This window comes from Pelmatolapia mariae, linkage group LG4, assembly GCF_036321145.2.
Source record: "Pelmatolapia mariae isolate MD_Pm_ZW linkage group LG4, Pm_UMD_F_2, whole genome shotgun sequence".
Classification (NCBI taxonomy): domain Eukaryota; kingdom Metazoa; phylum Chordata; class Actinopteri; order Cichliformes; family Cichlidae; genus Pelmatolapia; species Pelmatolapia mariae.
The window spans coordinates 20,427,838-20,452,146 of NC_086230.1; the positions used below are offsets into that span (position 1 = coordinate 20,427,838).

Here is a 24,309-nt window from a genome sequence, read left to right on the forward strand (position 1 = left end):
GCCACAGCGTCAGAGGAGCAAAGCAAGCAGAAGACTTTTGATGAATGAAGAGTGCCTCTGCTGTCTCTCCACTGAAATGGATTTTGGGCTAAATCACAACATTCATCCACAAACGGTTTCAGAAATGTGTTCATATGAGGTTTTCCTTGGCCAAACCAAAATCCAGCAACTATCATATTTTCCTGTCTTTGTGTGTAACGTAGTTCATTAATAACAAACTGAAGGGGCCAAATTGAGTATCTGGTGGTGCTAAAAATTGGTACTTCATCAAAATTCCATGTCAGTGTGAGATCATCTGCAGCTAGTTTACCCTCTCTGAGGAGATTCTGGTACATCATCCCATCCATCACATCTTTGATGTTATCATGCTCATCTTTAACTGTTTTAGGTAACAACTCAGTGCTGTGGTTCTCAAGGATACCTTTCAGAAGGTCTTTCAGGGATGAGTACAGAAAGAAGTTTCCATTTTGAATGCTGCTTGCCTTGTTAAACACTGAGGCACAGTGAGAACAACAAGAATCAGGATTGTTTCCCATGAAGTTTTTACACTCTTGACAGTAAAACATTGTAAATTTGGATGGACTTTGTCCTTCAGTCACTCTTGCCCTGGAGCAAATTGGCGCGTTACTCTAAAAAGACAAACAAACATGTGTTTTATATACACAAATAATGTTGGCATAACAAAATGACTTGAGGAGGAACATCAATATTCCTTCTTACCGTGTCACTGCCTCTGTCAACTGCTGAAGCAGACTCCAACTGAAATGGAAAAATGTTGTGGTCCTGGATCTAAAACAATGCCAAAACATCAACCAGACCTACCTATAGTCTTAATATTTCATATTCACTTGATGAAGGTGCATTTCAGATATGCATTTGTTAGCTTCATTACTTATTGCTCCACTTAATGCAGCATTATGGAGACAAAATGTTTGTCTGCAGATAAAATATTTGTAAATCACTGGATTTTCAACCAGTTTGAAAATATTTTTTCTGACTTCCTTTCTTACCGTGTCATTACCATCTATTGTGTCAGATGCTGAAGCAGATTCCAAATGCTGAGGAAAAATGTTTGGCTCCTGTGTGAAAAGAAATACCAAATAATCATCCAGACAAGGCACAGTCCTTCATGTTATTTACTCACAGTTTGTGAAAAATAGTTGAGCTGTGCTGGAGAATTCTGGAGAGGACTTAGGTAAACAGCTAACCTGGTTCATTTAGCTCATATCGACACCTGTTTTACTCTAAAGATTTGAGTCCTTGAATCCATCAAAATGTATTTTTATTAGTGCTGTCAGCGTTAATCTCGTTAAAATGACGTTAACGCCATAATGTCATTTTAACTTTATGGCGTAACCTTGTTAACATGTTAGCGGCGTCCAGCTCCACGCATGGGGCGATCCGCGGTAACCAGCTAACGTAGATTTGCTGCGTTAATGCGGCTATGGTGTCAACGTCATTTTAAGTCTGACTCCCTGTCAAGTTCAGGGTTCATTTTAAGATTAGGGTGGCTGTAGCTCAGGTGGCAGAGCAGGTCAGCCACTAACCAAAAGGTTGGTGGTTCGATACCAGGCTGCCTCCTGGCTGCATGCCAAATATCCTTGGGCAAGATACTAACCCCATGTTTGCCTACTGGTAGTGGTCAGAGGGCCCGGTGGCGCCAGTGCACCCCAGGGCAGCTGTGGCTACATTGTAGCTTGCCATTGCCAGTGTGTGAATGGGTGAATGACTGAATGTAGTGTAAAGCACTTTGGGGTCCTTAGGGACTGAGTAAAGTGCTATACAAATGCAGGCCATTTACCATTTACCATTATAATCATGACCAATAGGGCTGTGCACAGTGTAGCTCCAACTTACATCAGTGATCTTCTTCTGCCTTACCGCCCCAGCAGGTCCCTGAGGTCTTGTGACCAGGGCTTGCTGGCTGTCCAGCATACAAGGTTAAAAACAAAAGGTGACAGAGCGTTTGTATCAATGGCTCCCAGAGTCTGGAACTCGCTCCCTTTGAGTTCGAGATCTGTGGACTCAGTCATTTCTTTTAAAAAGCAGTTAAAAACGTATCTGTTGAAACATACTTTTGGTTGATTTTGTTTGTTTGAGGTTGTATGTCCATTCCTGCTTCTATGAAGCACTTTGTGATTTTATCTTAAAAGGCACTATTTAAATAAAAATTTACCTGCTTACTTTACTTAAGGAGATTAACGCTGACAACGCTTATTTTTATATAATAACATGATGACATTGATAACAAAAATGATCAAAGATGAATAATTGAAGAACAAACCATGTTCAGGCACAATGATACCATTTGTGAACTGTCCTCTTGCTCTGCACTTGTTTCCATCATGTCAGCAGAATCATCATTTGTTCTATTCAAGTCCTGCAGTGGTGAGGGATAAATTTAAGATGTATTTCATATAATAAAAGAAGTGTGATCAGTTTTGTTATATTGATACCTGCCAGTGTGAAATGCATCACATGCACAGTAAATGTTACATTAAATACATTATCTTGTACTCGAGTATTGCGAGGTTATTTTTCTGAATGTCACAGTGCTCACACACAACCTCCACTCTGATGCATTTCATACACTATTAATCTACTGATCTTCACCTCCGTTTGCTTTTTTAAAAACCCAGTATGTTTAAACTTTTATGGCTTTATGTTCCAGGATTTTATTTGTAACATTTAATAAAACATTACCTGTAAGTATTCTCTGAGCCTCCTTTTAAACTTTACTCTTGGTCCAATTTTAGGAATCAAAGTATTGATTCTGCCTGACTCGAGACTTAGGAAAGCTTCTTTGTCAATACCCTCCTCTGGAACAAAATGAAGTATTCAAATTAAAATTAGACAAAACAAATATCAATATGGCGTTACAGTAGAGTAGTAGTTTACGAAGGACCAAAACCAAACTACAATAAAATACCTTCAAATCTGTGAATCAGCTCACTGAGACGCCATTCAGTTAATTTATCCTGGACAAAATGACATGTCTCCATCTACAGAATCAAAACAAACACATCATACATTAATGAAACAATAGACCTGATGATATAGAATAAAAAATAGCTGCCTTACCTGTAGGTATTCTTTGAGTGTCTTTCTAAACTTTACTCTTGGTCCAATTTTAGGAAACAGTAAATTGATTTGGATGGAATCTCCAAGGTTTAGAAACGTCTCCTTGTCAATGCCTTCATCTGAAATAATGCCAACAACAAAATAAAATATTCAAGTCAGATGAAGCTAACACTGCAAAACATTAATATTCATCACCTTTGAGTATGAAAGATTTCTGCTTTCTATTGTAAGTCATAAATCACAGGAATATCCACACTGACTTCTAAAACAGTAAATTACGATGCTGTTATTGTGCCATTACAGACACAACAAGTCCCATTAAAGAATAATAATAAACTCATACCTTTAAATCTCTGCATGAACTCACTGAATTCCCATTCAGTGAGTTTGTCCTGGACAAATCCAGATGTCTCCATGGAATTTGCTGTGGGGACAATCAGCAATAACTAATTATTATTTAAAGTATTATTCACTGAATAAGGTCATTTACTTTCCTGTGTGGTTCTGAAGTGTCAGAGGTTTAAGTTTCTATTTATCTCAATAACCTTTTTCATGTGACAACAGGAGGTAAATGTTTTTGTCTTTTAGCTGGATTGAACTCTTGCAACTTTTGCGACTTCATGTCACTCTGTAGGAGTTCATCTAAATATCTAATGTTTCCAGTTTAGTGAAATGTGTTTACACTGATGAAAAGGTCTCAGTTTTAATTTTCATTTGATTTCTTTTGTCATAGTGGAATAATATGATTTTTACAGAGCCAAAGATTTTTAAGGGGCAAAAAATATGAAATTAACAGGTAACTGTTGTAGCAAACATGTCGACATTTTCAAAAAAAACATATTCTAAAAGATCTCATTAGATCTTATTCATTTCAGAGTTGATAGTTTACATACACATAATGTGCTACAGGCACTGTTTCAAAATGTTTTAGTCTCCAGATGTCATTTATATAAAAAGTATTTGTGATATCTTGTTTAATCTCTCCACTCACCTTTACTGTCATCAGCACGTTGACAAAAGCATACATTTTTTTCATTGTCACTAAAACTATAGAGACTAAAGACCTGATGCTTTACCATCAGCATACTTTTTTCTTCATACAAGGAAGCAAAAGCAACTCAACTACTCTAACCTTCAATTCTTACTTAATAGTCAACAGGAATAAAAATAAACAATAGGAAGGACATTATGAAGACTGACAGGCAGGCATGAGTAGTGCCTGCCTGTATGACACTGATGCTCCCATATAAGCTCCAAACTCAAAGTTGCATTTTCCTTGAACCACTATTACAAAGGTTGCTTCAGTGTGGAAAATCACATGTCCCATGGACATGATCACACCCCGCCCTACTTTCTCAAGCATCCCAACACATCTTGTTTCACCAAGGACACCTTCTTCTACCTGCTACATTACATAAGTTTACAGATTCAACTGACCAATCAATCCATTGTTACAAAATTGCATTTATATCATTCACACAATGAATGATATAAATACTTTGATACAATCAGCAAATGGAAATTGAGACTTTATGTGCTGTCTCCTATTTCATTACTAGATGTCACTGAACAAAGCTTTGAATGAATGAACCAACTTTCAACAGGACTGATGACGTGGTTCAATAGAGGTTCACTGTTTTATTTGCACATCACTAGGCAGGAGTCGGACCCAAACGCAGCATTCGGAAGATGAAGTGGTAAACTAAAAAGTGACCTTATTAATTTAAAATGCAAAATAATTCAGATAAAAACAAAACAAACAAAAAAGAAACAAACAAGGAGATCTGAATCTTCGAGGAAAACAGACTACACAAGACTAAGGAGCTCGGAAAGAAAAGCGTCTGGACTTCTTAAAGTCACTTGAAGACGCTTCACCTCTCATCCGAGAAGCTTCTTCAGGTCTAAGGTCAAATGGTGGAGAGGCCCAAATTTAAGCCCTATGGGACAGTGCACATAGTGAACAGAGGCAGTGGCTTACAATAATAATAATAATAATAATAATAATACATTTTATTTATGAGCGCCTTTCAAGTCACCCAAGGACACTTTACAATAGGATAAAACACACATAAAACAACGGCAAAATAAGAACAATAAAACAAAGCACAAGATAAAATTAACAAACAGTGGATTCACAGTGAATATGCAGATTTGAGCAGATACATTTTGAGTTGAGATTTAAACTGGGGGAGAGAACCAATGTTTCTTATTTCTGGGGGCAGAGAGTTCCACAGCCTGCGAGCAGAGCAGCTGAAAGCTCTGCTTCCCATGGTGGTGAGGCGGAAGGAAGGTACAGCAAGCTGGATAGAAGAAGAAGCTCGAAGTGAGCGAGCAGAACAGGTAGTGGTTAACAGGTCAGAAAGGTAAGGAGTTGCAAGGTTATGAATGGCATTGAAGGTGAGCAGAAGAAGTTTGAATATTATCCGGAATTTCACAGGGAGCCTGTGAAGCTCCTGAAGAACAGGGGTGATGTGCTGGTAGGAGGGGGTTCTGGTGATAATGCGAGCAGCAGAGTTCTGAACCAGTTGTAGCTAATGGTGGGATTTTTGGGGGAGACCATGCAGAAGAGAATTGCAGTAGTCAATACGGGAGGTAACAAGACTGTGGACAAGAATGAACGTAGACTGGGTGGAAAGAGAAGGAAGCAATCTGTTAATGCTGCGTAGATGGAAGTAGGCAGAACGGGTGAGATTATTCATGTGAGATTTATAGGAAAATACAACACCAACTATCTGCCATCTATAATCCAGTTTTGAGATCACTTCCCAAACACCTCAACGCCCACGCACATCATAGGGCCTTCTGAGGAAATCACATGATAGGGTGGGGCTAGGTTTCAAAATGAGCTCACCCCAAACCCAACAAACAAGACACTAAGGACAAAACACAGAAAAAAGACTAGGAAACAAAAGAGAACCAACAACAATTAAACAAGAAACCGGAGACTAGAAATATAGATAACAAACCTCAACAACAACAACAAAACGCTGGGACTAAGACCCAGAACAATGACAAATATAATACAGACTAATTCAGTATCTACTTACATGTGGTCTCTTCTACTGAACTGAAGTCTGTTTCTTCTGTGTATTTTGCACTATGTATGAATAGTCCCCTCCCACCACTGACACAGGTCACATGGTGACATATTTTGTGTTACTTTCTGCAATCTAATTTATTTAGTGTCTATAAATAGTATAATATTTCCAGTTTATACTAAAAAATGAAACCAATCAAACACAACAAAACTGCAGATAATTTCTTAAACACTGTGTCATTACTCAGATAAATCTATTAATTCATGTTAATTCGAAGAAATTAAAAAAAAAAATTCTAGCAACTTGAGTTTAGATGTGTGGAGTTAGACATGTTACAGAAGGTGTTGAAAGTAATGCAGATACCAGAGAGTGAAGCCAAGTGGCACACCCCGAGAAGGGTTTGTTTTTTTTATAAACAGGTTTCTTATTTGCATAGACAGAAAGTTGCTGTTGATATCCGGAAGTAGGTAGAAGTGATTTGCACACTAGTTTGAATATCCACTCCTAATTTTGCTCAAAACCAGCGACCTCTTGTACAACCACCACCAACACCATTTATCATGCGTGCAAACAAGTTATTATCTGTGCAAATGATCTGATATCCCTATCCTGGGATATCAACAGTAGCTATGAAGACTATGAAGATGTGCTCAATGCAGATGTAGGCCTTAACATGTGAAGACTGTTGTTGTACCTAAATGCATTTAACAAAAGGCACACACACCAAATAAATTTGAGTGCAAATATTCGGGTATAAATCCACACAAGGAAACACAATGTCAAACAAAGGAAGTTTGGAAGCAAGGGCACTCCTTTTACTCCGTACTTTGATGTGTTCTCTTCAGCCTCTCTTACATCTTCAACAAACATATTTGTTAATCTTGATGTTTGTTTCATTTCATCATATCGCTGTGACCTCACAGATCCAGAGCCTTTTGTTACCACTGTGCCAGGGTGTAAACACCAGTCACCAGCATATTCTCCATTGATTGGTTTGCAATTCTGGAGAAGTGGCCTTGTCACAGCATCAGAAGAGCAAACCAAGAAGAAGAATTTTTAGGAGTGATCTATGTATGGCTTCATGTGTGTGAAACGTGTTTATATTAGGCCATTTTTAATGACTTTATATTCCATGATTTGACTGGTTTAAAAAAAATTAGTAAAATATTACTTGTAATATTCTCTTTATATAAACTTTACTCTTGGTCCGATTTTAGGAATCACAGCAACCTAAGCTAAACTGGCACTGGAAACTAAACACAAGGCAACACAGGCTCAAAACATGACAAGAGAACCACAGCACAAAGAGAGGGTACAACACCACACAGAGCAAAAAAAAAAACCCCAACAACACAGGGCTTAAATACACTTAAATTATTGGTAAATAATCAGGGAATTGGAAACAGGAGGGAAACACAGCTGGGAGAAATTAGACCTAATGAGACAAGGGGAAGCAAAACTAGAATCACTGCACGTAGGACTGGGACTATCAAAATAAATCAGGAAACAAAAGACAATTCACAAAGACACAGACATGACAGGTCATCGGATGTTCAAGATGGGCTTTACGTCTACCAACAACTGCTCACACTGCCAAACCAATTCACCGGACAATTATATCCACGCTCTTTGGTTCTGTCCACCAGTTCAGAAGTTTTGGCGTGAGATATGTGAAGACTTATCGAAGTGTCTGAAATGTAACATTCCAACTTCTCCTTTAGTGTGTTTGTTGGGCAGCTTAGATAATGTCACTTCAGAAAAGAATATAGCCCACATGGTTTTCACTGCCCTATGCATAGCCAAGAAAACAGTCCTCATGAACTGGAAAAATAAAAATAATCTTAATTCTAACCAGTATAGAAATTATCTATTAGATTACATTAGTCTTGATACAGCCTCTGCCACCACATCAGATCAATTGCTCTGGGCTCCTTTGATCAGCTCCATCACCTAGTGGGGGTGGGGGGTCATAGTTTGGTCCCGCCTTCACTGTTGTGATTGGTGTGGGGGTAGGGACAGGCTTAGGGCGTCGGGGGGTTCCCCAGGAGCATCTTCCTTGGGGGGCTCAACCCGGGGTAGCGGTCATGGCCAATTAAGGGCTCTGTTGGCTCTTAGGTGACGGTTTCCTCGTGGCTGCGTGCAGCGGGGCTAGGGGAGGGTCTGTGCTGACGGACGTGGGTTACTGACCTGGTAGCCTGGCTGCCCCTGGGTGGGTCCGGGACGGGCGTGAGGTTCTGGGGGCGCTCCGTCTCTGGGCTGGGGCCCTGGCCGGGCCTCGGGGGCTCGGGTCCTGGTTGGTGTGTTGCTGGGGTTGTGGGCGGGTGGGTATATGGGAGCCCAGTCCTGGCGCAGGGCGCCGCCAGTGCATCGAGCCACCTGGGGGACTCTTCAACTGGTGGGGGAGGTTGTCACATCTTGCAGGAGCTTTCCTCTCCTCAGGAATTCTCTCTGCAGGAGGGGGAGATATAGGAGAGGTGGAGGAAGATCTCAGCCTGGGCGTCTATTGTCTTGTGTAGTCTGGAAGATGAGTGGATGATGGGGTGGGTGCAGTTTTCTCTGTAGTGGGGTCGGGTGGGCTGTCCCGGGCTCTGTGGGGCCGGGCGGTGCTGCTGCACTGGGCCCTGGTCCGGATGGGCCTGGGCCCCCTTTCCCTGGCGGGTTGCAGAGCATGGGGGTGCCTACTGGGGTCAGCGGGGGAGCTGGCCCCAGGGAGGGGTCACTTGCCCCTCCCTTTCTTCCCTCCCCATCTCCAGCTGCCTCCCTCTTCCCGCTCCACCACAATCACCCACACATGCAGGGCCTTGGGGTAGGGGTGTGTCACCAGGGTGCAGAGGAGGCATCCCCCCCCCTCTGTCCCCTTCTGGCTGCCTCTGCCTCAATTTTATCTCACAACTTAGACATTCACATTACTCACACTCTCATAACACATACATATAGGATCTTGGGGGTGGGCTCACAACACGGACTCCAAATTACCATCAGGGTGTACACCTCACCCCTGGCGTCGTTGCCCACCTCTCAATTTTAAATACACGTAGACATTGAGGGCTATCAGGAGGGGCTATGCGCTTACCTGCTGCTCTCTGGCAGGTAGCTCCATGCCCTCCTGGGTTTTAATTGCACCTTAGAACACATATACATCAACACTACATATGAGCGGGTAGAGGGAGGTTTGGAGTCTTCTCACACCCCCGGTCTCTGCGGCCTGCTGGAGCGGGGGGGCTAGGAGGAGGAGTTGGCCGTCCGACTGGGGTCTGGTGTGTGGGGCCTCCCTGCTGCTGCGGAGTCGGGGCAGTCTGCTTCTCCCCACTGCAGGGAAAAGGGTAACACCACCTGGGTCTGGGTGCAGTTTCCCCCTCCAGGGGCAAGGGTACCTAGACCCGGTTCTTAGAGTACGCTTGGGGAGTGTGATTGTGTGTACAGCGTCTCTTTATGTCTGTCTCCACGTTGGTTGAGTGTGGAGTAATTGCCTATGAGAGCATGAGGGTGGGAATGGATGTTTGTATTTGAGTGTGCCTGTATGTCTGTGTCTATATGTCAGGTTGGGTATCAGACGCCACCTCTCTGGGGACATCTCAGGCCCTCCAAGGTTTGGAGGCCTATCTCCCCCCACCACTTCCCCTGCCGGTGGCAGACGCCCTCAGACATCGATGCGTTGGTGGTTCTTTGTGTCCGGGGGTGGGCGTCCGGGTACACACCGGCTCACTCCTTGGTGGCTGCTTATCGGGGCCTGGAACCTGGGGCTCGCTCGGGCCACTTCGGGGGTGGGGTGCCCTCGGCCTCTCGGCCTGGGGCTCGGTCACTCAGGCACAGCTGGCTGCCGGCGGAGCTCACGGGCACGTCACTGCAACCCCCCCTGGCTTCTGCTCCGCGGCTGCTGAGTGATCCCTCATCTGGGACTCTCCTCAGCTCTTTCTGGGACAGTGGCGCGGCTGCCCCTCTGTTGGTCTTCCTTGGTCTCTTGTGTTCTGGGGGCCTCTGGATGTCTGGAGTTTTGATCTCCTCCATACCTGCTTCATGCCCTGGAGGATGGGACTGTGGCCCCCCACACCCTCTAGCAGATCATTACATTAAGGAACCTTTTAAATACAAGCGCGCTCATGCTCACAGGTGTACACACAGGTGATCACACACACAAACTACACCCTTTTTGGCTCCTACCTCAAAGCACACTGTGCGCTGTCGATCTTACGTGCTGCACAATAATGTTTAATATTAAGTATTTAGTGTTATATTCCCATATATCATTGTGATGTTGTTTATTCTATTACTCTCGTTTTCTTCTGCTTGTTTTCTTTTTTCTTTCTCAACAGGTGATCCAGGTGATCGATATATGTATTTTTTGTCTGCTTATTTTGTTGTTTTTTGTTTTTTGCCCTTTATCCCCGTCCCTCTTCTCCGCTGTTTTTTTTTTGTTTTGTTTTGTTTTTTCCCCCCTCTTTCTTTCTCCCTTTTCTTTTCCCCTGTCCCGTATCTAGCAAGTAAAAAAAAAAAAAATAAAATAAAATAAAATAAACAATAAAAGGTAAATCAAATGGACCATTACGGCAAGGCTGGGATGGTCCATTTGGTAAAGTAAATCCGTTGGGCATCTTTCTTCGCCTTTAGACAATAATTCTGATGGCAAAAGAACCAAACGGGACAGGTTTAAAAAAAAAAAAAAAAAAGACACAGACATGACACTGAGAGACAGCCTGAAGGAATATGACACATGGACCACAAGGGAGACAGTGACTTAAACTAGAAGGCAAAACAACAAATAAGATCAAGAGAACAAAACCATGAGTAACTAATAATCAGGAACACTCAGGACCATGACAACCAGGTTGACATTTCTGGCTTTTAGCGAAGAAGCTGTATATCTTTTGGTACTTCATGTCACACTGTATGAGTTTACATGGTCACAGGGGTATAAAACCAATCATTTATGAAACAAACAAACAACAAACATTTATGAAACCTGATCACCTTTGTGATGAACTGACTTTGAGACTGCAAGCCTGTCCCTTACATCACTGAAAGAGGTCACATCTACACATGTACATCAACACTGCAGTACCAGACTCTGTGGCCACACAGTGGTTTAAGTTTCTTTTTAAAGGATAACCAGGTTTTATATTTGCATGAGCAAACAGCTTCTTTGATTCCCTGAAATAGAAAGTACAAAGAATTTGGGAACATGATGTCTGCCATCACCATTTTCCCAAACATGTCGTGTTCCACCCACTGCACACGCCCATAGCAAACAACCTCATGCAAACAGAACACACCATATTTACTCAGAAGAACAATTAAGCTTGAACAACTTGCTGAACACAGGCCATCTGATTGCCTGATATTGCAACTATAATCTCTATCTAATGTTCTCTGTCATTCAGTATTGTCACTGTGATTCTGCTTTTCTTAAATTTATTTGCTCCTTGTTATCATTTCTGTTGACAATGGGAGTCATATTGTGTAATGAAATTGTGCAAAGAGTAGCTCAGTTATCATAGTTTTTGAAGGAAAGGTTTAAAAATAATTTGAAATAACAATTGTTGTGTAATCTTTGGAGATGTTTTAGACTACGGTAAACTGGAGTTTAGTTTTATTGATGATGCAGTTATCAAGTTTCCCTTATAGATGACAGAAGAACTATTTTTAATAATTGTTAAACCTGTGAGCAACCGAAACCCCTTATTTACTCTAAAGTGAGAGGCCATTTCTGTCCAAAAGGTTTACAAGATAAATCTTAAGAGTCAAGGGATGATTAGCTTTTCCTGACTTGCACGTTTCTCCAAATATTCTTAGCTCCCTCAACTACTCATCCATGCAGTAACACATCGTGTTTAACCACAAAAGGACTCCAACTCAAATAAGCAAAGTTTTTGTGTCAAACGAGAGGCTAATGTGATACTATGTAAAACATCAAAAATAAAATATAATAAAGATAAAAAAAAAAAATCATATAAAAGATTTACACAAACATCTTTAGTTTTATTGTATTGTAAAAACAGACATTAGAACGAGATGTAAATCTTGCAGTCTGGCTAAGATGTTAGTTAACATACAATCTGTATAATGTAACCTGTAATTTTTGTGTTTCAAACTACAGTGATGTGAAAAAGTATTTGCCCCCTACATGATATATTTTTTTGTGTTTACTTGTATAGTTTTTTTCTAATGTTTTAATTTGTTTGCTGATCTGAAACACTGAAGTGTGTCAAACACAAAAATAGGAAATCCGGAAGAGAGCAAACACGTTCTAACACCACTGTTGGTCCTGAAATGCAATTGTTTGGTGGTTTTAGGGTTAAAAGATCTAGGTTATAATAAATGTGTTTCCATTTTATGGCTAAAATAAATATTTGCTTTCACTCAAGATTTATTGAACAGTATACAATATCAACTACACACATTCTTTTAGAATCAGTACAGATTAGGAAGCAAGAAAACGAAATAATATAAAAACTGCATCACATTGTGCTGGGAAATCCAGATGTGTGACTCCAACAGGAAGCAAAATAAACAATGAAACCAACAGTGAGCTTTAATAATTGATAAATTGTCAAGACAGCTTATTAAAATTATTGCCAAGAAACAGATTTTATTACAGCAGTATAATAATCAAAAGTCATCTGTGGCTTTAACAGTTATTTAATTTAATATTTAGAGTTGGGGAATGGCTGCAATCACAGCATTGTAAGATGGCGAAAGATGTACCCTTAGCCCTTCTCCTCGATTCAGAGATAGTCTGAAAGAGCACTTTTGCAAATATGTGATATCTTGATAATAGATATTTGAAGTTTACACAGCAACATTCTTGCCTGAAAATATCTTAAAAGTTTATTTTGTGATCCAGAAAGAGTAATATTTCAAACTCCGCCGCTATGCGTTCCTCTGCCACTGCCTCATTTGAGTTTTGGAGGAAATGCATTCTGGGATATTGCATCTCGTCATTTCAAGCTGATTGGAGACCAAAACAGCCAATCAGATTTTTTTGCATCCAAGTTTGAGATTGGCTGGTTTTGTTGCACAAATATAACGATGTACAGAAAGAGTTGAGTGCAAGCAACACATTGCGAGCAAGCGCAAATGCAAAAACTGAGTGAGAGGGGCAGCTCTTGTGTGTGTATATGGATAATAGCAAACAATGAAATACATTTTTTGCACGCAACAGGGACTTTTTTAACTCAAATTTAGCTTTTCTTCGCTCAAAATAAATTTCTCCTCAAAATGCAACACTTGCACCTGCAATTCTTTTTATGTGCACTCAGAATAGTGGCACAAAAATAATGCCATAGATAAGAAAGTCTGCTGGGGACAAAAAAGTGTCATGTTCTTAATGAAATGACAACAAGACTGAGTGACTTTCAGTTTCTGATAAAAAGAAAATGAAACTAAAGATCAAATCCTGCCACTTTTCCTTTACATTTTGTTTTCATACACAAATCTACTTAATGCAAAACTTCCCAAAGGTACCGGAAAGTTTGCATTAACCAAATTGTTTTTCATAATCTCTGTTTCTGTCCTCCTCTTCAGACATGAAAACAAGCACAAGAATCAAACGAAGCAGGGAGAACAGTCCACACCCAAAACACTAAAAGGCCTGGATCAGTTCTGTTTTGAAATCTCTCGGCCCATATTTCTGAAGTGAAGTTGTGGTATATTTTGATTTAAAAAAATTTCTTCATGTAAAAGTAACCTTTTCTGGAAGAATAACACAAGAACAAGGTTGGCAACAAAAGTTACCCTCTCACAATTTGCACCTTTATTAATGTTTTATTGAACAGTACACCATATCAAATACATGCACACCTTTAGATTTAGAGCAGATTGAACTAAATAGCTGAATGATGTCATTTTCGTCGTAGTTTAATAGTTTCTTCTATTTTGCAACATTTCTCATGTGGTCATTGATATGAACCATCATTGTAAAATAAGCAAATATTTGTCCTTAAAAACTTTTAATTGAAGACCATCGTTGTGGAGTATGTCTCAGCTCTGTGACCAATGAATAAAAAATATTAAAAGAAACTTGCAAAAACTGTTATAACTGTTTTACTTGGATACTTACTTTAAAACCTTACTGACTTTTGTAAGAGTATTGCAATAACATAGATAAATAAAGAGCAATTGTTGAAAAGGAAGATACATGTGAAACTATCATCTTCTTTCAGCTGCTTCTGTTTAGGGTTCGCCACAGCAGATCTGCCTCATCTCACTCTATTCTTAGCATTCTCTTCAGTCACACTCCCTGCATTTCCTCCACCACATCACTGCATCTTCTCTGTGGTTACATGCTTTTATTTGTTTCAACTAAACTTCTTCTGAGAACATACATTTTTATTTGCTTTTAACTGAAGGACAATTTCACTGCTACCACTGACAGTAGGCAACTTGCCTCACTCTTTCACACACTTTTGAAGACAGTCTCTACAAATCTCTGCTTATTACTGACAAAAGTATAAAAAAAAATTGCAAAAAGCTGCAAGAGTAAAAAGAAAATGCATCAACACAGCAATATAATGTCTTTGGTAATGATGTGCATGTCAAAACAATTGTAATGTGTACAAACAAATTCTAAAGTGGATAGGGAAGTGTGCTCCTGATTTCAGAACTGCATTATGTTTAAGTAGAACGAATGTAGGACACATTTTGAAAAGAAACTGTCATTGGTACAATAATAATAATAATAATGATACTGAAAAAACACTTAAATATGAAATTGAAAACAAAACATACGCTTGAAAAAATTAAAAACTATAGAAAAGATACACTTAAAAATCTTAACATAACATGGAACATGAAAGGAAATCATATTTGCTTAAAATATGTATTGAAATTTGTATGTTTAAAAAACAAAATACAATATTGAAAATTGAGAATCTCCTTAGTAAAACTGTGGACTCGGTTCCTAGTCAAAATATGATCTTTTGCTATTCCCTCAGTTAGTGACATTTCTTCATCGGACGACTGGGCTATTTTCAAGTTTGTCATAATTTTCCTTCACCATTGAAAGCTCTGCTGAAAAATCTAAAACAAGCAAACAAAAAATGTCAAAAATATTAAAAAAAAGATATTCAGGTTTCGGTCAAGTTGAAGTTGTTTTAATTGTCTTTAGAAATGTTTACCTGGAAGTGAGCAGTTATCCATCCTAAGTGAGAGTTCAATTGATTCCATCATCGTTTTCTGCAGCATCTCTAGGATGTATTGCTAAGATAGTGCCAAACTTTTAATCACTTATCAAAGAACCAGTGAGCATACTGAGTACTGAGAAATACATTTAAAAAACATAACTTAAGATGCGTTAGAGGTTGCTAGGACTGAGGAAAGTACTCAAGGAAACACACATTTCTTATAATATTCACTCAAACAGAAAAAGGCATTGTGTAAATATTGGACAAAGAAAAATTGATGTGCAACAGTATGGCTTAAATTGTGTTCTTATTATGTTTAAATATGAAATATAACAAACCATCAAGGCATTCAGCTTCTTCAACATGGTATTTTTTGCCTGCTCAAACATGCCCTTATTTGAGTGCACATGTCTCTCAATAGTCTCCCTCATATTGTTCAGTGTGCCTGGTCCTCTGAATGCTGCAGCCTCTAGAGTAAGACATAAAACGTCTGTCAAACTTTTGATGCAGAATCATGATAAAAAGAAATGTATCTTAGTGGCAACTTATAAATCTCTTTATTACGGATGTAGCATTCTTCCATAATTTCTTTAATTTTCTGTGTCACACTGTTGTAGACATCTTTCTTCTGCGTCCGGATGGTTTTATTGAGTTTTGCCTTGATTTTTTCCTCCTTAGAGAAAAAAATAAAATGAAATAATATATATATATATATATATATATATATATATATATATATATATATATATATATATATATATATATACACATATATATATATATATATATATATCATTATTTTTCAGTTTTGACTAATATATTGGGAATTTTAATCTTTTACCTCTGTCTTGAGAAATCTCAGCTGCAGTTCAACATCTTTGTGGTGTTTATTCAAAAAATCGGTGTTAAGTGAAAATGTTTCAATTACACCATTAAATGCGCCGCATTTAACTTCATTTCTGAAACATTTAAACAGGATGGTTTTAACACGCAGAACTAGAATGTTTTATTTTAAAACTGACTTTTATATATCCATTTCATGTTTTTATTTGTTAAGAGGTGTGGTATATAATGTGTATCCTTACGGGAAGGTCTTTCTGAAATCTTCATCAATGCTGTCCATCAAGTATGAAGCTAACATCATGTTAATGTTTATTTGCTTCCCCTTTTTTTGTTTGTAGATGCCACCACTCTGAACAACACGCTTTAGTGTCATGTGAAAAGCACAACCCTTCTTTCTCTGAAACAAAATAGAGAACATTTTAACACATAATCATATAAAATGCAAAGTTGCTTGCATTGATGGAACTAGCTTATACATACATAATACAAGAAGGTCTTCAGTTTTTGTCCATATGAACAGATGGAGCTCTCAACTCCCTTGCTAAGGCATCTCTCAAAAGTCCTATAGGCCTCTGCCATTGCTTCTGCCACTTGCTTAAGCTGTTGGCTCATTGTTCTCTCAAGTTCTCCACACGCATGTTTTTTACTAGCCTAAAATTAAAAAAAAGAACATGTTGCAATTTTTTATCAAACTATGTCAATTTTAAAAAAAGATTCACGAATGAGTCAAAAGTAAAAATACAAGAGAAAAAAAGAAAAAGAAAAAAAAAGAAGCATTTCAGATTAAGGAATAGGTATGGGTAATAGTTTTTGGTTTGTTTGGACAGAAATTTGAGATTCAAAATTACTAATTCATCAACTACCCAATCAACGCAAGATCCAATATTGGATTATTCACAACCTGCGACTTATCTTAGAGAAGTGCTATCCTGGCACTTTCTTATTCATGTCTAAGAATGTAAGAACTTCATCTAACACAACAGTAAGAACTGTTCTACTGGCCCTCTCCTCACTTACAACATGCTTTCAGGATTTAATGAAACTGTTTAAAAACATAGATCATACCAATATTCTTTGATTAAAAATTCCCTTCTGATTAAATTTCTTTTATTTTCTCAAGCGGTTGAAAATTGTGTTTTATTCTGCTTTATAAAATTTTGTTGTATTTTTCCTTTGCTGTTGTGCTTTCCTAAAAATCTTTGCGATTGACATTTCATGTGCACCTTGTCATTTTCCAGTGAAACTGAACACACTTTACTAAACTTAATTTCAATAAACACACCTTTAAAAACATATTAATCACAAATCTGAGTATTTATTACCACTTACCACTCCTCTGCAGTTGGCCCCTTGAATCAAAGACAGAATCCCATAAGCTCCAGACACATAGTTGAATGTCTCTGAGTGACAGTCATTGAGATCTTGCAAAAATTGCTGAAGTTTGGGTATTTCTGTTAAAAGGAATTTGAATACTAAAATCTTACGTGACTGTGCATACTTTGATTTAAATCCAATCGTTCACTCTTGTTTCAGTTAAAAAAACCAAAAACAAAATATGCATTTGCACCATTTTTTCTTAGCTACAATATGGTAATTTAAGGAGACATTACCTACCAGTTTCATCTGCATTTAAGCGTTTCTTTTTTAGAAACTCTTTGGAGCTCACTGTGAAGACTTTGAAATGGTCATCAGTGAAGTGTTTCTGGGGAAAATGGATTTCGTTTGAACTTAATCTTAACATTAAAAAGAGTTATTGTGTTAGCTTTCTTCAGCTTACTCACCTTAATTTTGTGCAGCCTGCTGAATTCTTTCCTCACTTCATCTTTGACTTGCATGTTTCTTTTAACTATAAGGTCCTGGCGTTGAGCTGCTAAACTAGAAGAAACGATATTTGCACATATAGTTGGACAGTAAGGGGGTACTTAGAGTCTCTAACTAGACCCTTTCTAAGTAAGCAATAAGTGCACCCTTACTGGGTATGTAACAGCTAGGTACTGCTGATAAAATGCACTTGATTAATTAATTAACGAGTGAGCACCGCTTTAAAAGTAGAGGTTGTTGCTAGGACAATCCGATAAGTGGCCATCTTAGAAAATTCACCTCAAGGTCAGACTGAAATTCTCAGAGAAATTACAAAAAATCAAGGGCTACATGTCAAGCTCTACAGGCTTCAGTTAGCATTTTAAATGTCAAAGTTCACAATGATACGGTTAGAACAAAGACTAAACAAGTATGGCTTGTTTGAAGAGTTATAAGGGGAAAACCTCACTTTTCTGGAAACAACGTGGTACCATGAGGATTGCAAAATGGGGCTCATTTATCTGGGTACTTTGAAGTTATTGAATTGACCTTGAACTTCTATGGTATACCGAAGTATTCTAGAGCCTGTTGTGGGGCATCTGTCTGACACCTAAAGCTTTTCCAGAATTGGACATTTTGTGTTATAATGTACTTACTGATCATCTGAATCTTCAATGTGATCTGACTTAGTGCAGATAAATAGGATTTGTCGACACTCCCCACCATTTCCAATATAGCTGCTGGCACTTTCCAGAATCTCCCAGGCTTCTTTTTCTGCGATTACTCTATTAATCTCAGTTACAATCCACACAGTAGAACAATTTTCAACAATCTGAAAGAATATTATAATTCAACTGTAAGTAACTTATTATCAAAACTTCATATGTAAAAATAGACAGCAGTGAATATGTGAATAAATTACTTGTTTCCACATTTTATCTCGACTCTTGTTACGGTCACCATTTCCAGGAAGGTCCACAAGTGTGACATGCTGGAGAAAATCATTGTTTGGCACCCTGACAGTCACACACTTCACTAGAGGCCAGTACCACTTCTTTACATTTTTACCACTTCCCTGTTTAGAGTCACTTCTTGTGTATTTGACACATCTTGCAGAGAGTTCTTTAGCCTGCAATAATTAACAAAAGACATCATTACTCTTAGCACTACACGTGTTTTACAAGTTAAAACATTAGAGCAGCATAAAATATGACAGAAAAGCACAAATAAAAAAAAAACAGTGTACACAGAAGAAAAATAAACATTTCATTTATTTTTAAGATACTTACTTACTTGCATGTTTTTCCTGTTTTTAAAGCAAACGTGAACTCCTTACAAACCCAACCAGCTTTGACGTTAGGAAGACCCCACACAGCAGCCTTGTAAGAATCTCTGGTTTTAATACCAGATCAGTGCATCACGTAGGGAGCACAAATGGGATTGTGGACCTAATTTATTCCACACATTCACTGTGTTTCACATTGTAAAATCATAACCCAGAATAAGACTATTAACGTCTGGGTTCTTGCACCTTGTTCTCTTCTCCAAAGTTAAATTCAAATTAAACAATGCACATTGCAAGTGCAGATTTGCATTTGTTCAGAGTAGGACTGTTTTGGTGTAATTTAACCCTTAGATACTGGTCAGATAAAATTTGACCTGTTGTGACATTTAACAGCAGTAAAATCCTGAAATTTGACGACTTTTATTAAAATGATTAAAAAAACACACATACTTCAGCTGTACTTGAATTATGAACCAACTTTTCAAATAGAAAAAGTTTTTAAGATGATAGATCCATCCATTCATTATCTTCGACTTATTCAATTTAGGGTCACAAGGGGGCACAGACCTATTCCAGTTGCCATATGACAAGTTGGGATACACCCTGGACAGGGTTGCCTGTCCATCGCAGGGCTAAAAAGAAACTATGAACTAATGATAGATAATATAACAAAATAGAACAGATTTTTAATTAGTGGACAATGGTCTCATACATGTGATGTATATTGGGCACACTAGTTAGGTTGCACAGTTAAGGATTACTGAAACCAAAGCTGTATGTAGATTATACCATCCTGAATACATCACCCTTGCAAGAATGCGTCAGTAAGTAATAGAGCGGTGATGTCTTACTGATTCACATGACAAAATCTTCCTCCTGCCTTGGAGAAATTCTGGAATTTCTTTGAAATATTTTCCATCCATGAGATCTTCATAGGACTTTCCTCTCCATTCTTCTCCATAGAGCGCTGAAAACTTTTCACTGATGTCATGATAGTCATTATCAACATCCATTTCACAGTCTTCATTATCCCCAAGAAACTGATAAGATGACCACAACTCATCTTTCCACTCCTTAAAAACAAAAAATGCTTTTCAGTTTTTTAAAGGGCATAAACCCAGAATAATAAGAAATTGTATTTTTGCAACTAAAAGAAATTTACCTCTGGTGTGATGAACTCAATGTCTGCCTCATAGTTAGAGCCTTGCATGTTAGCCTCCACTTTGATCATGACTGAGGTGCATGCACTGACACTTCCAGAAGGCAAAAGGTTCTTCTCTTCAATGATGGCATTTATCAGAGAACTCTTTCCAGCCCCAGTTTTACCAAAGACACCAACCAGCTCCCTCTTGTCTGTCTCCAAATCACTAATCTTTTTCCTGTTAAATGAGATTGTAAATATGGGTTAACTGATCCAACTGATTACACAAATAATTATCACAATGCTTTTCACGCTTCTATAGCTTTTGTTTTTGCTAACAACTCAATCTTTTAGATGCTATCTCAGAAAAAAATATAGATATTTAGTAGCTGAAGAGTTAAATTTTTACCTCAAATTTATGGATACCATAAACAGCAAATAAAAGTAGCTGTACTATACAGACTTACCAGAAATTCACAAGAATAAAAGTCTGGCAGACTTAAATCGAATCCAAGTGAGACTAACTGTGATCCACACTAAAAGCATTGGAAGAATTCATTTTCTGTTATAACCCGTCTGGCAGCAATACAACTTTAAACTAACTAATAAAGTAAGTAATATTAAAAAAGGTCTTGAGTCTTGCGAATTAAATAAGGAATGAATGTCCATGTTACCATGACTATTTATGATTTTAGAATCACTTGGTGGCAAACAAACATGGCTTTCTAACATGGCTACACAGACACAACACAGAATATGGAAACTTAATACTCACTTCAGGAAAGCACTGAGCTTGTCTTTTTCGTGTAGTCTGGCATGGACGAATTTCATTATGTTTTTTACATCAGACAGAACGATTGCTTCTGTAAGCAAAGAAGTAAACAACTATTTAGCAGGAGCTATAAACCTATGGATCCATCCATCTTCTACTGTTAATCCGAGTCCAAGTCTGAGTCCGAATCCAAATTTGACGCAAAAGGCTTTTCTCACAGGATCAAATACCCTGGTGAATCCCAAAAAACACATATACGTAGATTGGTTTGGAAAACTCCCATGCAACCTCAAATATCTTTGACGGCATACAGTGCTGGTACAGTGTTTTGTGATGATTACGATGGCTGGATTTTTATTCCTGAGTCAAAAGGTTTATTTCATAGCTGGACTGTGCCTAGCACTACACTGGCCAAGACCTTTCGGCAGTAGTCCACCACCTTGGTCTGTCAGTCTAACTGCACTGTCCCACCTCCATGTGACATTGTAGAAGCATATCAACCAAAACAGCCCCATCACATTCAGATCCCTGAGAAAAATCAAGGAGTATATTATCCACCCCAGTTGTCTCAGTGACCTTACACAAAGTAATCTCTGTAATTCTCACATTCGATCAGTCTTGCTTCATGGACTCATTGAAAACCCCCCACTTTTTGGTTCACCTACTGCCAGATCTACACTCTGCTTGGTCTATCAGTAACTGCGTGCTGACTCTCGAGCCCCACAAGCTAACAAGCACGCCTGACAGGACTCGTCCTAAAATTTGATGACTCCCTTCACCTTCAGTGTCCACCAGGGCTTGTAATCTGGCATACCAGACATTTGCCTGTTGGGTAAATGCACTTTCAGACTAATGAGTCAACAGAAGGGCTGTGGATCATCCACACAAACACTGACAGCTGCTTAGTCATTAACTGACACTGTTTTACCCAGTCAAATTGCTTAACACAACCAGGCCCTCTCCACCTTTGCTGTGCACTCACACACCTTGTAGAACAGAGTTTATTGTGTAAGGAGTGGTGAAAAGATGAATCTGAAAAGCTAAGAGAGAAAAAGAAAAAAAAATCCACTTACAATAAATGCAACAAAATATGTCAAGGTAACTGACATGTTAGCAGCTGCACCATCAACAGTGGTACCAAGAACACCACCGACACCAACAAGTAACAAGCCCTCACACTCACAGGGAGCTGATGTTGCTAGCATCAGCCATAGAGAAGTACAGGAGGGACAGTCCCCAAAAGAGTGAGAAAGGAGAAAGGTGAAATTACCACGGTAAGAAAATAGATGAAAGGACATAATTTGGGAGAGATTCAAGGATTCCGGTAAAATGAATGGCTACTTCGATGATATGCCACCTAATCTCTAAAGTATGGCTTTTAATTGTTGGAGTGCAACTAAGATATGCTAACCAAACAACAGCTTTACCAATCTGATTAAACCTGTTTAGACTAACATCTAGACTAATTGCAAAACAACAAGTAGCTCATTGTTCCAGTATCCAAGAGAAGTAACTGCTACCACAACTCAAGACTGATGATGTATAACACAAATGCTATGGCAACGGTGGGACAGGTCACGTCAGGTCGGAGGGGATTTTATGATCACCACATCTCACAGAGCTCCAAGAACAACTAGTGTATTGAAGGGATTGAGTACGAGAGCAGCTGAGCTTAAAGAAAAGATCGTGGCTAAGCTAGAAACCTGGATCCTCCATGGTTGATTACCAAGAGTATGAGATGTATCCTCTGCAGTGGTGGGAATAACAGCGTTACAAGTAACGACGTTACTTATGGCGTTACTATTTTCAGTAACGAGTAATCTAACTAATTACTATTCCTATCGTTACAACGCCGTTACAGTTACTAACAAGAAAACGCGGTCCGTTACTATTTTTCAACAAACAGACGGTTGAAGCTGTGTTCAGCTTACTGCAGCTTATATCAGTCGCACGGAAGTAGCTGTAAGTAATCTGGGCGCTACAGCTTTAAGCAGCTGCGCGCTCCAGCGGACGGTAATCACGATCACTGTCTAGCACAACACCTGGAGCTGAGGGGGCAAAACAATCGCATGAGTGCTGCTGTTTGCTTGAGGAAGAATAAAGTAGTCGTGGTAAGCGAATCACATGACCACTTAAAGACAAAGCAACAAGGTGACATATACCAGTTTATAAATTGTGTTGATAGGCCACGTAAAACCAGAGTCATGATAAACAATATATACGCATGTTTTTCCTCAATAGTTTCGTCATGTTTACTGTCTAAGGACACTCTCTGCTTATGACCAAAAAAAAACAGGGGAAGTTTTAGGAGTGACGGCGAGAGAGAGAGAGAGAGGAAGAGAGAGAGAGAGAGACAGCAGAAAAAGAGAGAGAGAGAGTTTTGAGATGTGAGAGATTTGTGACGTTTAGCGTGTTTGGAGTGTGTAGTTAATATGTTGTCTTGTGTAGTTAGTGTGTAGTGTTGTGGATAGTTTTGCGTTGTGTGTCAGAACAATGAGGCGACTGCTGTCTCCAGGTAAAAAAAAGGAGTGATACACCTGCTGCTGTCAGACCTGCAGGTATCAGGCTGTGATGTTCTCCTTTATAATGGACAGAAATTATTTTTTTGGAGTGTCACAAATAATTTGTGTGGCATCTTATTAAAGAACAGCTGATTGTTCTGTAAATAGTTTGAAATGGTTATTTAAAAAATCAAGGTAAAAGGTAAATGGATGCAAATAACTTTGCTGTTTGCAAAACTTTTGCATAGGATTTTAAAATTGACAATTTATATTTGCATTTAAAGTTATGAAATATGATTCATTAAACATGTTTGTGGTTGTTACAGTAAAAAATATAACTTTTTCTACTCTGATTTTAGATCAATTGTGTTAATACAGTATGTCAAAATGAAAACATAACTGTAAATTCAGACACGTGAGGTTGTGCTGAAAAGGATGATACCAAACAAGGCAAAGTAAATAGTTTTTAAAGGTAAAATGTGGAGGGAAAATCAAAAGTAGTTAAAAATGGCCAATTATACACTGGACCCCACAGGGTTAAACATGTTTTTTTTAAAGTAATGCAATAGTTACTTTTCAAGTAATTAATTACTTTTAGAATATTGTAACTCAGTTACTAACTGTTTTACTTACTTTTTTGAAGAAGTAACTAGTAACTATAATTAATTACTTTTTCAAAGTAACTTGCCCAACACTGATCCTCTGACAGTCTACTAGAAGAAGTGAATG

At 38.6% G+C, this 24,309-nt stretch overlaps 1 protein-coding gene across 1 annotated transcript; it reads right to left on the reverse strand.

Annotated features, from left to right (window-relative positions):
* Positions 1–15,063: 15,063 nt before the first annotated feature.
* LOC134626739 (nuclear GTPase SLIP-GC-like) lies at positions 15,064–21,556 on the reverse strand. The gene is made up of 16 exons (XM_063472676.1): positions 21,551–21,556; positions 21,083–21,192; positions 20,329–20,545; positions 20,018–20,239; positions 18,804–19,010; positions 18,538–18,713; positions 17,863–17,956; positions 17,696–17,783; positions 17,411–17,532; positions 16,562–16,732; positions 16,324–16,478; positions 16,080–16,197; positions 15,803–15,911; positions 15,577–15,707; positions 15,233–15,314; positions 15,064–15,134 (listed from the first exon to the last, which is right to left on the reverse strand). Exons 1-16 carry the CDS (start codon positions 21,554–21,556, stop codon positions 15,064–15,066), a joined length of 2,079 nt encoding a protein of 692 aa, XP_063328746.1.
* Between the last annotated feature and the right edge of the window lie 2,753 nt (positions 21,557–24,309).